Source organism: Centruroides vittatus, unplaced genomic scaffold (assembly GCF_030686945.1).
Source record: "Centruroides vittatus isolate TY-2023 unplaced genomic scaffold, ASM3068694v2 contig_1168, whole genome shotgun sequence".
Classification (NCBI taxonomy): Eukaryota; Metazoa; Arthropoda; class Arachnida; order Scorpiones; family Buthidae; genus Centruroides; species Centruroides vittatus.
Window position 1 is genome coordinate 4,102,853 of NW_027120749.1, and position 14,423 is coordinate 4,117,275.

At 24.3% G+C, this 14,423-nt stretch overlaps 1 protein-coding gene across 1 annotated transcript in view; it reads left to right on the forward strand.

The window, feature by feature from the left end:
• Positions 1-14,423, forward strand: part of LOC136982294 (dedicator of cytokinesis protein 1-like) — a 55,124-nt gene that overhangs the window by 17,699 nt on the left and 23,002 nt on the right. Inside the window, exons 13-15 of the mRNA XM_067278774.1 lie at positions 6,692-6,871; positions 10,659-10,765; positions 12,485-12,708. Coding sequence (XP_067134875.1) covers positions 6,692-6,871; positions 10,659-10,765; positions 12,485-12,708 — 511 coding nt within the window. The remainder of the gene's footprint in view (positions 1-6,691; positions 6,872-10,658; positions 10,766-12,484; positions 12,709-14,423) is intronic.

Sequence of the window (14,423 nt, forward strand, 5' to 3'; positions counted from 1 at the left end):
ACTGCATCGTCTGGTCTATCGTCTGTTTTACATATTTTTGTCCAGGTGGTGTTTTGTTGACTTAAAAAGTAAATTATTTCATTTTTCGCATATTCATGCAATAATATTACTATAATAAGTGCATTTATGCTATAATAAGTTTATTTAGCTATAATAAGTCAACGTGAGACATGACGAATCGCACGAGACTAGTCGCCAACTATACCACACAAATAAAAAAATCGCACAAAAAAACCGCATAAATTAAAAATTCGCATTAAAAAAATCGCACAAATAAAAATCGCACATAAAAAGAGCGCATAAAAACAGGTTTGACTGTATATCAATATAAAAATATTTTGACAATTTTACAAAAATAAATAACCTTAATTTTCATTTGATTATATCATAATAGCTTATCTCTTTCTTTCAGAAAATAGAATCATTACACATTCTAATACTTTATATTTTATTTATGATCTTTTTAGTAATTTATGTATTAGTCTATGTCATAGTGTATATATTGTGAATTACTTATGCTCTTATTCCTGTGTTTCATAATGCATTTTCATTTTTATTGTATTAATATTAAATTTACTTTTAATGTACATTTTGATATTGTTAAGAATATGCTAATAATAATTCCATAGTATTATACTATTGATAATGTTTATTCTAAATCATTCAAATAGGTTGCTATGTAATTATGTTTCTTCTAGTTAAATCTATTATTCATACATCATTCATTCATAAATTGATAATATAATGTCAAATCGTGTTTGTACTTAACTGTATTTGATGTAAAATGTGTAACTTCAATAATTTAGAGTCAGAAAACTGTGGAAAAACTGAATTCAAAAATCAAATAAAATTTAGAAAATTATTTGAAATTCAAAATGTAGCAGTAATAGAAATAAGGTTTAATTTTTTTTAATTTGAGATTAGTATATTAATATAAATTTTTATTCATATTTGTAAAAGTCTATTATTACAAATATGTAAAGTATAATATTCTTAAGAAAATTGTTATCTAATGATCACAATATCCAGCATATATTTGAGGAATTCAACATTTATCCTGTTTTTAATATCAAATGAGATTGTCTTTTATTTTCATATTATGAAATATATAAACAAATTTCATTGGTGACTATGACTCAGTTCTGAAAGTAAAGAAAAATGCTAGCAGTTCTCTGACAGTTGGAACAGTTGAAAATTGCAAATTAAAAATTCTAAACTCCAGAGATTATATCTGGTAAAAGTAAAAATTAATTTAAAAAAAATATATATATATGGTTTTATATACAGAGATCGTTTGTAAAACTTGTAAAAGACTTAATAAGATTACAAAAAATTGTTTGTAATTCATCTTTAAACAAATCTTTTATAAGCTTCTTATCTATTTAAATACTTAGTAATACTGTAGAAAAAATAAATATACATGTTAGTGCCAAATTTGTATTAAAATGTGATTATTTTTTATTGTAGCTGTATTTTAAATTTGAAATTGTATTTCTGTATTACATATTGAAGAATCATGTATATTTGTGTGATAAACATATTTGAGTTTAAAAAAATGAAAATTAATTTCACTTTACGATTAGAATTGTTAAACTTATTAAAGTGTTAGTTCAGTAAAATTTTAATACAACGTTTGATTAGTTCTCAAAAATTTTAACAAATAGTTCAGGTTATGATAATGTATTTTTCCTGAACTTATTATTGTTAAAATTTATAATTTTAAGATAAATTATTTATTTTTAATGAAAAATGACATTCATAAGTAATGAAATGAAGTTAAAAATATAAATAAGAAAATGCATTTGCAATGACAGACACTGCAGAATCTAACAATATTGTAAAACAAAATAAAATGCAATAATGCCAATAAAAATGAAAATACTTCTGTTATGTATACAATAACTTAAACATTTGCTGAAACTATCAGGTATATTTACATTATAAAGTATAAAGTTACTGACAAAAATTAATGGAACTGTTTCATTTGATTCATGTTCATGAAATTTTATATCACTATGAAGAATATGATCATTTGATCAAATTTTTCATTTTAAGTTAGAAACAGTAAATCTAGTATCTGGATTCAATAATAAATAGATTAATAATTTTAAAATTCAGCTTGGGCATACAATTTTCTAAATAAATATATTGGCTAACCTATAAGTTTTGTAACTTTTTATCTTAAATCTTGACTGAACTTTTTCTGCTATAGATTGTGGAAACGGATTTCCACTGTTTGACGTAATTTTTATGAAGCCAATTGGAGGAATTGTTTCATCAATTATTACAAACAATGGTGAGGGAATTTAAATAAAATTTAGATATCTAGAATCCTTAAAATATAAATACATATCATAATGTTTTGTTGAAATATTTAAATTATAATTATATATTGTAGTAATTTTACTTTCTTTTTGTTAAAACATTTTGATGTTCTTAAATTAAAATGGTTTTCTGTTTTGTTCAAATTTATTTTTAAAAAATAGTCTCATGAAATTTTTATTAAAAATAGTCTGTAAATTTTACTATTATATCAAGTTAAATTTTGGCAAACTGTTAAATTTCATTCATTTATTATAAATAGTTATAAAAAAATATTTACTGTTTAATTTTATTGGTAGCTATCTTATCTTAGCAATTTTAATAAAAATTATAATTTATTTTAATCATAATTTTATCATAATAATTGGGAAAAACTGATAGTGTCAGAACTGTTTGAAATGCTCTCTAATAATCTGAATTTGCTTAATCATTTTTTAAGAAAATCTAACTGTTATTACTGATATAAAAGCCATCATCTGTGTCTATGTGTGTCTGTGAATTCCTTATAAATCCTGCAATTTTTGTCCACTCCAGATGAAATTTTGGTTATATTTGTTTATGTTCTGACAGAAAGTATAGGCTACTTATTTTGTGGAAATATTAGCTATAGAATAAATGTTTGCTGCTCTTTATGTTACAACAGATAGTACTGGTAAAAGTAATTTGTGGAAATATTAACAACTCTTCTTAATTCTTCAATCTCTATTTTTTCATAAAAATATTTCGTCATGCTTGATGGGGAAATTCCCAGTATACTAGATTTATTAAAGATTATATTTTTATTGTTTAAATTATGTTTCAGATATTTATTCTTTTAATTCAAAACTATATATATTAAAAACTATAATAAATTTCTTTCAAATACTATGTGGACAAACTAAATTATAGAAAAATTTTAGATTAGTTCATTTTTATTTTTTAATTTGCAATATTTTCCATATTTACTCAAATGTAGTAGGCATTTTTTTCAAGTTTTAGTATCTCTGAAAATAGTGCGCATAATAGATTTTGATGTAATATATAAAATTAGCAATCTCTAAGTGCCATGCATCTTATTTCTTTGTTACTAATTCTATTGCATCATTTTAATGATTTTAGTAGACCAATATTCATAATAGCAAATATTTAAGAGGTTAACTTAGCTTAATCTTATTGGTCTGTTACAGTAATGTCATAACCATTTGGATAAAAATTGCAGAAAATGTTGTGTAGCATTCTTTCAAAAAATTCTACACTTTTAATACTTCATATGACACTAAGGATGATTGCATGTTGAAAGATGTGAGCATTGAATCCAGTGTTGATTCAATATAACCTAATATGGAAATTGAAGAGGTTTCCAACTTCAATATCATGGAAGACAATGATATATAATTTACAATTTATAGTGCAATTAGTACTGAACAAATTTATGTCAATAGAATCACTCTGGTGATAAAAATTTGCTTGAAGTTGTCTATTTTTTTGGAGGAAAAAACATGGGTGAGTGTGTTGAAATTAATTTGATTATTGGATGAAATTCTTTGGTCTTGGTATCCAAATGATCCAGTTGTTCACAGTAGAGTTCTTTTATGATAATGATGTTGGTTCGAAGCAGCTCCATCATGATGATGCCAAACAAATGCATGTCATCGACCTTTGCACTAGCAACCCTTTGGCATTTGCAACAGTTAATTGACCTTTGTTCATTCATGAAGGCTTTAACAACCACTTTGCATATGAGATTATGAGTCTTTGTTGCATTGTAGCCACTTTTGAAGTGATAGAGTAATAGCATATAAATGTGTTCTTTCAAAAGTTTCATTTGTCAGACATTGCTAATGCATCTATTTCCAATGCAATATGTGATGTGGTTATATAATTAGAGGAACTAAAGGTTACTCTACTTATATACATGCACCAAATGTTGTAGATCATTTTTTCCAGTTGTTTCTAGAATAAAAAAATGAAATATCTAAGTTTCACTTTTATAACCTGATAAATATTGAATTTGTTGTAGAAGACTTGTAGATACACTAGTAATATACCTGAAGATTTACCAAACAATTTTTTTTGCTTTTAATATGCATATTCATGATTTAGAATTAGTACGTTTTATCATAACTTGGATCAATTAGTCAAATTCTTTTCCTATGTTAGAATTTTTTTCCTACAGTTCAAGTTTATTTGTTCTATGTTCACTTTTTTATTTCATATATATATAATAGAATCTACTTATAATTATTTTTGGAATTGCCTACACTGGTAACATTAAATGGATTTCTCATTTAGTGTTACCAGTATAGGCAATTCCAAAAATGATTATACTACTTTAAATAAGACTACAATTATAGGAAATTTTGAGTTTATTGGTTTTGATATTAAAAAGACTTGTTAAAATAATTAAATAAATCTTCAAATTTTATAATTTTCATTATAATTACTATTATTAATTAATAGTAATTCATCCACTCTGCTGTTCTTGTACAGTATCATCTTTACCATCAAGCATAAAGTTGAAGTAAGAAGTGTCAGCAATTTAAACTATTGTTCTGTAAGCAAATAACAATTAAAATGATTAATGTTTAATCAATATAATCCTTATAACATAGCAGTTATTTATTCTCTAATAAGACATGCCTTCCTCTATTCTTCTAAGAAATACTTGCTATTTCTAGAATTAGAAAACATTAGAAGTTAATTTTCAATGTTAAGCAATCATTAACTTTGATTATTAGCTTTGAATGGCAAGAATCCAAATTTGCTAAAACTGTTATTCTTTTCCAGAGATCATTAACATAGTATACTCCATCTTATAAAAATGCTTTTAGTAAGACCAACTGTCAACTCTAATTTATATTTAAGAAGGCTTATTGCAAATGATAAGGATCTTTAGAAGTATTAGTTTTTAAGAATATATCAAATCATTTGTTTTCAAGGGAATATCGTTAAATTATATCAGTACTATTAGTTGTGTTTTGAAACACTCTTCGAACATAAAAGGGATGTTTCAACAAAAATATTATGACATTGCAGACCTTAAAACATTAGTGAGAATACAAAATTAATAATTGGATAGACAAACTACTCATCCCATTCTTGATAGAATCCATTACAATTTAACATAAAATAATTATGCATACTGCTTAAATAAAATCATGAATTTGTTAACTAATGTTATAATTGTATATTATTTATAGCTGTAATTTCTTAAATATTAACTGCATTCATTGAGTTGCAAATAACTTTTTATACTTTTTAACATCAATAAAATAATTGTGTGCGAAAAACGTTTTTGAAATTTAAGAAGAGAAATTTTTTTTAAAAAAACAATATTTTTTGTTGTATTCTATTGTTAAAAATGTTAAGTTTGATTTTCTGTTTTAAATTTTTTTATTTATGCTTCATTTGAATCTTAGCAAAAATAAAGAAATTCAAATATCAAAATGCTTTATTTACATTTAATTCTTGTTCATATATGTAATTAAAAGTTCCTTTTGCAATGATATAGTTTATTTACTCTTGCACATTGCAAAAAGAGTAAATAACAGTACAGAATAACAACACACATTGAATTATTAAATGATTTATATTCTAAAAATGTTAACTTTTTTTTTGTTTAGCCCTTAACACTGAAAGACAGTTTTGGAATACACATCAGTAAATAACAAGTAAATAAATCATAAGTCTTGTGATTTGTTTCTGTTTTTCATCATTTGTTCTTTTTTTAATTTCTTTTTTAACTGTATATTTTGAAAATGTGGAATTGCTCCTTAAAAGTATTAAATAAATCAAAATGTTCAACTACAGAGAAAGCCTGTTCTTGATTATTTTATTATAAGAAGAATCAGTTAAAAACATATATAATATATATATATCTGTTTGATTAAATGAAAATAATTTTGAAAACATAAAATAAATATTACTACAGTATTAAGTTTTCTTTATTGTTTTCAGATCAACCATTATGTGGTGCAATAATGTTAACTTTATTGTATAGATTTTCTTGTTTTCTATCTAAAACAATAAAAAATTGTTAAAAATCTCTTAAATGCTTGAAAAATCCTATATTAACTGCACATTAACAAGATTTTTAAATATTTTGGTCTATATTCTAAGATTTTGTAATCCTTAAAAATTTTTTTGCTAATTTTTGCATTTTAAAATTGGAATTTATAGAGTAAGATCAACACTTAAACGTCACTATATGTTCTATTTTTGTGAAACAATATAAAGACATTTAGTATTATGAGGATTTTTTTTTCATTTTTAAATAAATGTTTATCCAGAAAGAAAAAATTATTCATGTTTGTCTTAGAACTTTTGGATATATCTTTATATTGATCCCTTTAAAACCATAAAATCAGTAAATCATTTTTATTTTTTACAGATTAAATGAAGGAAAGGGTAAACAGCAATTTGAATTATCTTTAAAACAGTTGTTACAATCTATAACAGGAATGATGTTATATCGAACTGATTCCACTCTGGTGGTACAAGGTGCATGTTTGAAGTATTTTCCCTTTGCTATTCCAGATATTCTTTCTGTATTTGATTCCAAAGAGCTTAGGTAAACATATCTAAATAAAGTACTTAACATATATTTTTTATTATATAATTTTTTGAAAAATTGAAAAACATGGAAAACTCTGATTATCTGAATTGGTTTACAAAAAGAAAAAACTCCTAGAATTTGTGGAATTATAAATATCACAGAATGTAATATACTGATACCAAACTCTTTATATTACTGGAAATTACGCAATCATCTATTGATTGTGGTGCTACAAAACCAAGTCATACGTGTAACGTTACATTAGATTTTGAGTAAATTAATTATCTGTAATTGAATTACAGTATTTATACTTTAAAAACTTTAAATGCACAATGCTTGATGTACCCAGAAAATAAAAAAAAATGAGCTTCTGAATTATCTGAAATTTTATTTATTTGAAAAACTTCTGATCCTATCAAGTTCAGATAATCAAATTTCCACTGTATATAAATAATATAAATAAATGTACATCTAAGTTAGGTTGAACACAAACTCATCTTTTCAATATTTGTAAGTTATTTTAAATTATCATGCTGAATTTAAATTATTGTAAATATTTAAATTTGTAACTTGAAAGTTCATAAGTTATATTTTATATTTAAAAATCTTTACTGTAAGCCTATATATAATTTTTAGTATCCTAATACATCTTAAAATGTATTTTACTATAGTATTTTAACTATTGTAATTTATATTTCAGTAAATTTATAAGTTAGTTTGTTGTCATTAATGAATGCTATTATTTTTTAATGATTGACCTATAAAGAATAAAATTTAGAATAAAATTGTTACTTGATATCAGGGCTATGGAGTCGGAGTTGGGAGGAATTTCTTGCCAGAGGAGTCGGAGTTGGGAAAAATGTCCGACTCTGGCATTTTAAATTTAGAGGGAACATTGATGGTGATTAGACAAAATTACTTATATTTCAAATTTCTGAATAAATAGTGCCCACTATTTATTAACAGACACACTAAAATACACAAAGAAATTGTATTTTCATTGCTGACAACATATTATGTTTTGAAACTAGAAATTACAGGATATATCAAGAAACGTAATATTACATTTTTCATTTTTTGCGTAGGAATGCGGAAAATTAATATTACGTTTCTATCATGGTAAGTGTTAAATATTTGTTAAAAATTAATTTTTTTATACAAATAAATATTAACCTTTCAACAGTGGAACAATCAGATGTGGCACTATCACTTAGTTGTGGGGAAGAAACATGGGAAATTTTTAAAGTATTTTTTCACACGTTTTTTTCATTACTGTTTCGGAAAAAGATTTTGTAAACAGTTATGTTTAGTAAAGAAAAGTCTTTTTTTATTGTTACATAATCCCTTTTTTATGTGAATTTTTTTTCGCAGTAGTTTTTGGTGATACCCCCAAAAGAATTTAGTGGATATATACATCCCTCACCACTGCCACACAGTCGCCCTTGACGTATATATACATCCCTCACTGCTGAGTGGTTAATGTAAGTTAAATATTAAAAAAACTAATTATAAAAGTATTTGGGTTAAATGCCCCAGACTCCTTTCAGAGTTCAGAATAGGGTACCCTCTATGAGGACCTCTGCCTCCCATAAAATGACTTGGTATTTAATTTTGCCAGAATTAGAGTCACCCTACTAAAATTATCAGGAGTCAGAATTGAGTGTTTTTTTACCAACTCCATAGCCCTGCTTGATATCCTGCATACATTAATTGTACATTTTTATATTGTATATAATGAAAAGTGCCAAGATATTTTGTGATTAGTAACTAAGTAAGAATATGAAAGAAATATTTTTGAACTAATGAAAATAGCCACAATTTAAATTATAAAATGAAAGAAGTAAAAAGAAAAATAAATACATATATGAAAATTAGTACCTTACTATTTGATATATAAAATCTATTTTATTAAGATTCTCAAAAATCATTCGATATAAAACATTTTGCCCTCAGTTTGGGTATATATAAATCAAATGCAAAATAATGAAAATATTTATTGGAAAAATCTCATTCAGTTTATTTAAGTTAAGAAAGATGAACTTTTCTTTATTTCAGAATGTATTGTGTGTGAATTAATTTTTTCCAGTGAGTATTTTTGCTATTCTGAATTTGATTTATCTACATGCTGAGATTGACCCAAACTGAGTCCTAAAGCATTTCATATTAAACAATATTTTTTGTATCCATTATCAAGCAGTTTTTTACTTTCCTGGTTGTTATATATAATGGAGGGAAAGTATGGCAATCAGTCAAAAATGATCCCCAAGATTTTTACATTTTTGGACTTAGGACACCTTAAAATGTCAAGAAATGCAAAAAAAATACATGGGTAATTTCTGTATGTACGAATGTTTGTGTGGGGGGCATGATTTTGTTCACCCTGCTTGAAACTTAATAACTCCAGTGTTTTTTGTCAAAAATTTCTGAAATTTTGCAGGGAGATTTGTTTATCAGGGGGATTGATGCTGTTAAATTTTGGTGGTTAAAGGGTGAGAGGGTGGGGAGATGATGGGGGGCCATGTATATCTCAAGTAGGGTCAGATTTAATGACGATTTTACTTGTTATTAGCATTTACAAGTTTTTATAACACCCTTCTCTACCCTCAAAATTAAGCTTTTTGCCATTTTATAGTAATTAAAAATATAAGAAGTTTTTATAATAAAATATCATAACAGATGGCATCACCAAAATTTTAAATGTTTCCAGGAAAGTTGACCAACTTGTTGCTGGTTTATTTTTTTAAAGCAGTTTTTACTCAAATTTGTTTGCATGTTAATATTCTACTTGTTAATAAATATTATGTAAATAATAAATAATTTCTTATTTATTAACAAATAGAGTAGATGTTTACATAATATACAAAAACTATGCATATAAGAAATTTTTTCTTACAGAACAATATATGTGATATCTAAATGTCTTAAATTCATTTAATAATAATTGAAGTTTTTTTTTCAAGTTCTTCTGACTTCATATATATGTGTGTGTGAATATTTTTCCAAAATTTTGAATTAAAGTTATCAAAAGTACCAATCTAGTATAGTGGAAGTATACAAATTCAGTAAACTATACATTATAAACCAGTGGTTCCCAAAGTGGGTGCTACCACCCCAGGAGCAGTGAATAAATCTAGGCGGCAAATAGAAGCAAGTGGGAGGCAGGGTCCTGACTGAACAGTGAGCACAGGCAAGGGTTCAGGTCACTGATAACCTTTCCCTTTCCTTCATTAAACTAGGTAAGAAGAAAGAAACATTGCATTTAATAGTTTTCAGTGTTGAAGGCAATGAATGGTAAAGAGATAGTGTGAGGTTCATAGAAAAGCTTTTCTAAGAATAGTTCCAAGCCTTTCTCACATAAAGGAAAACAGGTTGGAGGTGTTGGGTATAATTTTATGGAACCAAGGGTGGCTGGTCGCTGGTGGCTTGAAAAAGTTTGGGAATCACTGTTATACACTTTTTTGTTTTGAACTTTTAGTTCAAAACAAAAATATATATATATATATAAAATTAATGAATAAACAATTTCCAACTTTATTCATTAATTTCATTATATGAATTTTATTTGCAATATTTAAAAATAAGTAAATAAATATTAGTTTATAGTTATAAATTGAATTGTTTTTGTTCTTAATTAATGTTTTCACATCAAATTTTCATTATTTTTAAATTAGTTAATATTTATATGTAATTTAGAATATTTTAAGTGGATATTCAACTTTATAGGTCATTCATTATAATTTGAGATATAAAATATCTTTAAATCTGTTAAAATTATTAAGCTTTTTATGTTAATTTTTTTCAGTTACATTCTCAATGATTTTATTAATAATGTGCCACTTGATCGTCTTACTAAACAGAAGATGATGTGTGTTAATGATATTGTACATAGTGATCTTTTTAAAATATCAGGTATTAAATATTATATATGTTAATTTTAATATTTATTATTTAAACATGCTAAAATAATTAAATATTTTGTTATATAATATATGTAAAAAAATTTTTGTAATGTAATAAATGTAAAATTTGTAATGTCATGTAATGTAAATTGGGAGAAACTTTTTATTTTTGAAAATTTTAAATACTTACAATAAATTATCATTGAATTCTTAAATAATATTTTGAAAAAATAAAATAGAACAGAAAATTAAACATTTTTATAGCAGATTATTAATTCTAGAACATTACAAAAATAATTTTTATATTTAACATACATTTTTGAGGTATGTTATGATAAAACTCTTTTACTATTATATTTAATAACTGTTTAAACTATAAATTGATATATATCTATTATATTGAATTTAAATTTTAAGTATATTCTAATATTTAATTAGAATTTTTAAAGCTAATTAATAAGCTAAATACAAGATATAAATAATTTATAAATAATATACTACATGCAGTCCTTGGTTAATATGGTATATACATTTCTTTGAAAGAACACATTAAACAAAAACACATTAAGTAAACTCATACAGCATCTAGTAGTTAACCTCCTTCAAAACAATATTAGTCTGAAAAAGTGATTTACCTATAATTAATAAACCATATTAAAATGAAAACATGTTAACTGCAATCCTGTTAACCAAGAACTACTTGTATGTATTTAAACAGTTTAATATAGTAGCACAAATAATACACGAGTTCATAACAAACTTATAATAAAATTTTTAAAACTATATTTAATTTTAAATTTATGTAAACATTCCAAATATAATAAAAAAAAGATCTGATATAAACTTTTAATATCTTATCAACATGAAACAAATTTAAAAATTTCCTTTTATATAATTTTTTACTAATAATTTTTGTCAAATTAGTATCAATAAAAGTAATTGATTATTTCAACATAACTTATGAAAATGGATAATGGTTATATGTTATAAGTTAATAGGTTCTTCAACCATTTGCTGAAATGCATCTGATAAAAGATTGTTTGTTTTTAAAATATCTATCAAAGTTATGAAAAAATTATTAATACAGTTCTGTAAATATTATATCCAATAATTATAATGAATTAGAGTTAAGTACAGTATATATAATTTACTTACTGACCATTATTTCAGTTCTATTAACAGTTTATAAAATATGTGTCAAAATGAAATATATTTCAAATTAAATTTTTTAATGTAAAGAGAAAAGATATGATAATTTTTATCCATGTTTAAAATATACAAAAATATCACAATATGATAAATTTTTCTATGATTACTATTAATTATCCACAAGTCATATGGATTAAATATGTTCATTATCAGTAAAAGTTGAATGACTTTGTTTTCTAATTAAATAAATTAATTTACAATAGTTTTCTGTTTAATTTTGATATATTTTGTATTAAATATAATGTATACTAAGTAAATAATTTGAAACATGTTTTATGTATTTGAATCATTTATTTTTAAAATTTCTATTGCTGATTAAAGCACTAGCTATTTGAAAAATTTTTCAATGGTACAATACTGTATATAGTTTGAATATTTTTCGTTAATGCAACTTTATATTTGATAAAAACAATATTATATCCAATAATTATTAAATGTTGAACTTAGATTCAAAAGTATTTTTAATAAAATAAATTCTGTATGATGAATTTATTTGTTACATATATTTTTTTAATTTCAGAATGCCGGAGCATTATACTACCTATAATCAATGATCATATAAATTCATTGCTTACTAGAAGTGAGGAAGTAGAATTATGTATTAAAATTCTTAGTGATGTCCTAATAGTACTTCATAGCCAAGAATATCTTCACACCCTTAATGACATTTCAAGCATAATGTTTAATGTTCTTCGTACTGTGATCCAATCTGTTATTGATATGGAAAGGGAAAAACCTTTAGTCGTAAGTCATTAATTATTATTAATATATAAACTTATTACTTTATTATTGAATATTGTAATATTGAAGCTGATTACTTGAAGCTGCTTACTTTAGCTGATTTAATATATAATATCTAAACTAATTAGCTCCAAAATTATTGTGGATAAATACATTGTATGATTTAGCTCTGTCGTTGGATTATTCTTGATATTTTTATGCAATCTCTTTGATTTTTAACTTGGAATAGGAAAGATAAGATGAACTGCTAAATCTTTTTCATCCAGTAGTGAATATTTTCTGATATGTTTTTGCAAAGTTTTGAAAGTTATTTCTGGAATATCTTTGTATACTTTTATTTATGGAAAAATACAATCATCATTTCAAAAAAAATTGTCAAAAGTTGATTTCCACACATCTATATTTGTATATATCTATTTTTACTTTTAAAAAAGAATAATTTGATGATAGCAAGGATAAATTTATCTTGTAAAAGTAAATTCATTCTCATGGAATGATTTTTTATCTGTTGTTTATTTATTTATTTATTTATTTCAGTAAAACAATTTACTTATTCATATCTGCAAAGTAATTCTTGATCAACCTAATATGAAAAGAAGGATGTAACTGTTATAAGCAGTATCATTCTGAAGTTTGGAAAAAATTACTGACAGTTTCCATAATCAATGTATGTTTAATTTTAATAAATACATATTAAAAAATGACCAATTATTTATTGTGACATCGTCACAATGCATTTAAGTTTAGTAGTGTCTTGCACCTGTACATCTTACTTTTCCTGTTAACAATAGAGTCATGCTGGTCATATATCTAACTCCATTCAGGAGAAAATTTTTGAATTGAAATAATGTGACTTCCAGTCCAAAATGGAAGTTTGTATATAGTTAATCGGTGCCTCCTGCCCCTAAACTTTCCATATCTGGTCTTAACTTTCATCTCTCTAACACCATTCTTGTGATTAAGGAAGGTCAGACAAACAGACGGACAGCAATTGTAATGTATAGGTCTACAATTTTTCATTGTTCCCAGGTATGTTGTCATTCTACATTGTTCAGCTGATGATTTAATCAAATCCAGAATCACAGAATATCTGTCTTCTATTCCATCACTTAAGATAATATTTACATATTTAGCCATAACTGTTTCAGAATATAAACTGGATTTGTCTTCTTTCCAGATTAGTCTTTTTTTTCTTGTCAATCAAGTTAGATTTTCTATCCTCATCAGTGTCTGTTAGGATTTCAGAAATTATCAAATGATGGTCAGACATATAATCTTCAGAAATAAAAAATTTATGCAATCTTTCTACCAGACTCTCACTCAATATCACTAAATCGATTACTGAATCACCCAGTTTACTGTAATTATAATTATGATTATCTTCAAGTTTTGTGTTAAGATAATTTTTATTACAGTAAAAGGATTGCATTCTAATGTGAAATGGTGATAGGAATCTTTTTAATTATCATTTAGAAATGTTTTACTAACTTAAAAATTTTAAATTTATAAGTTAGGTATATTTTTATTACTTTAAAATTAATTATAAAAATATAAGAATTTATAAATTTAACTGTAATAAAATATAAAATTATGAATACAAATTTAAAACTGTAGCTAAAATTGAAAGTACATCTAAAGTTCTGCAAAACAAAACTCAAATGTTTTTTGCTCTCAAAAAATACATTTAAAAGTTTTCATACACTATATTATGAAAATAA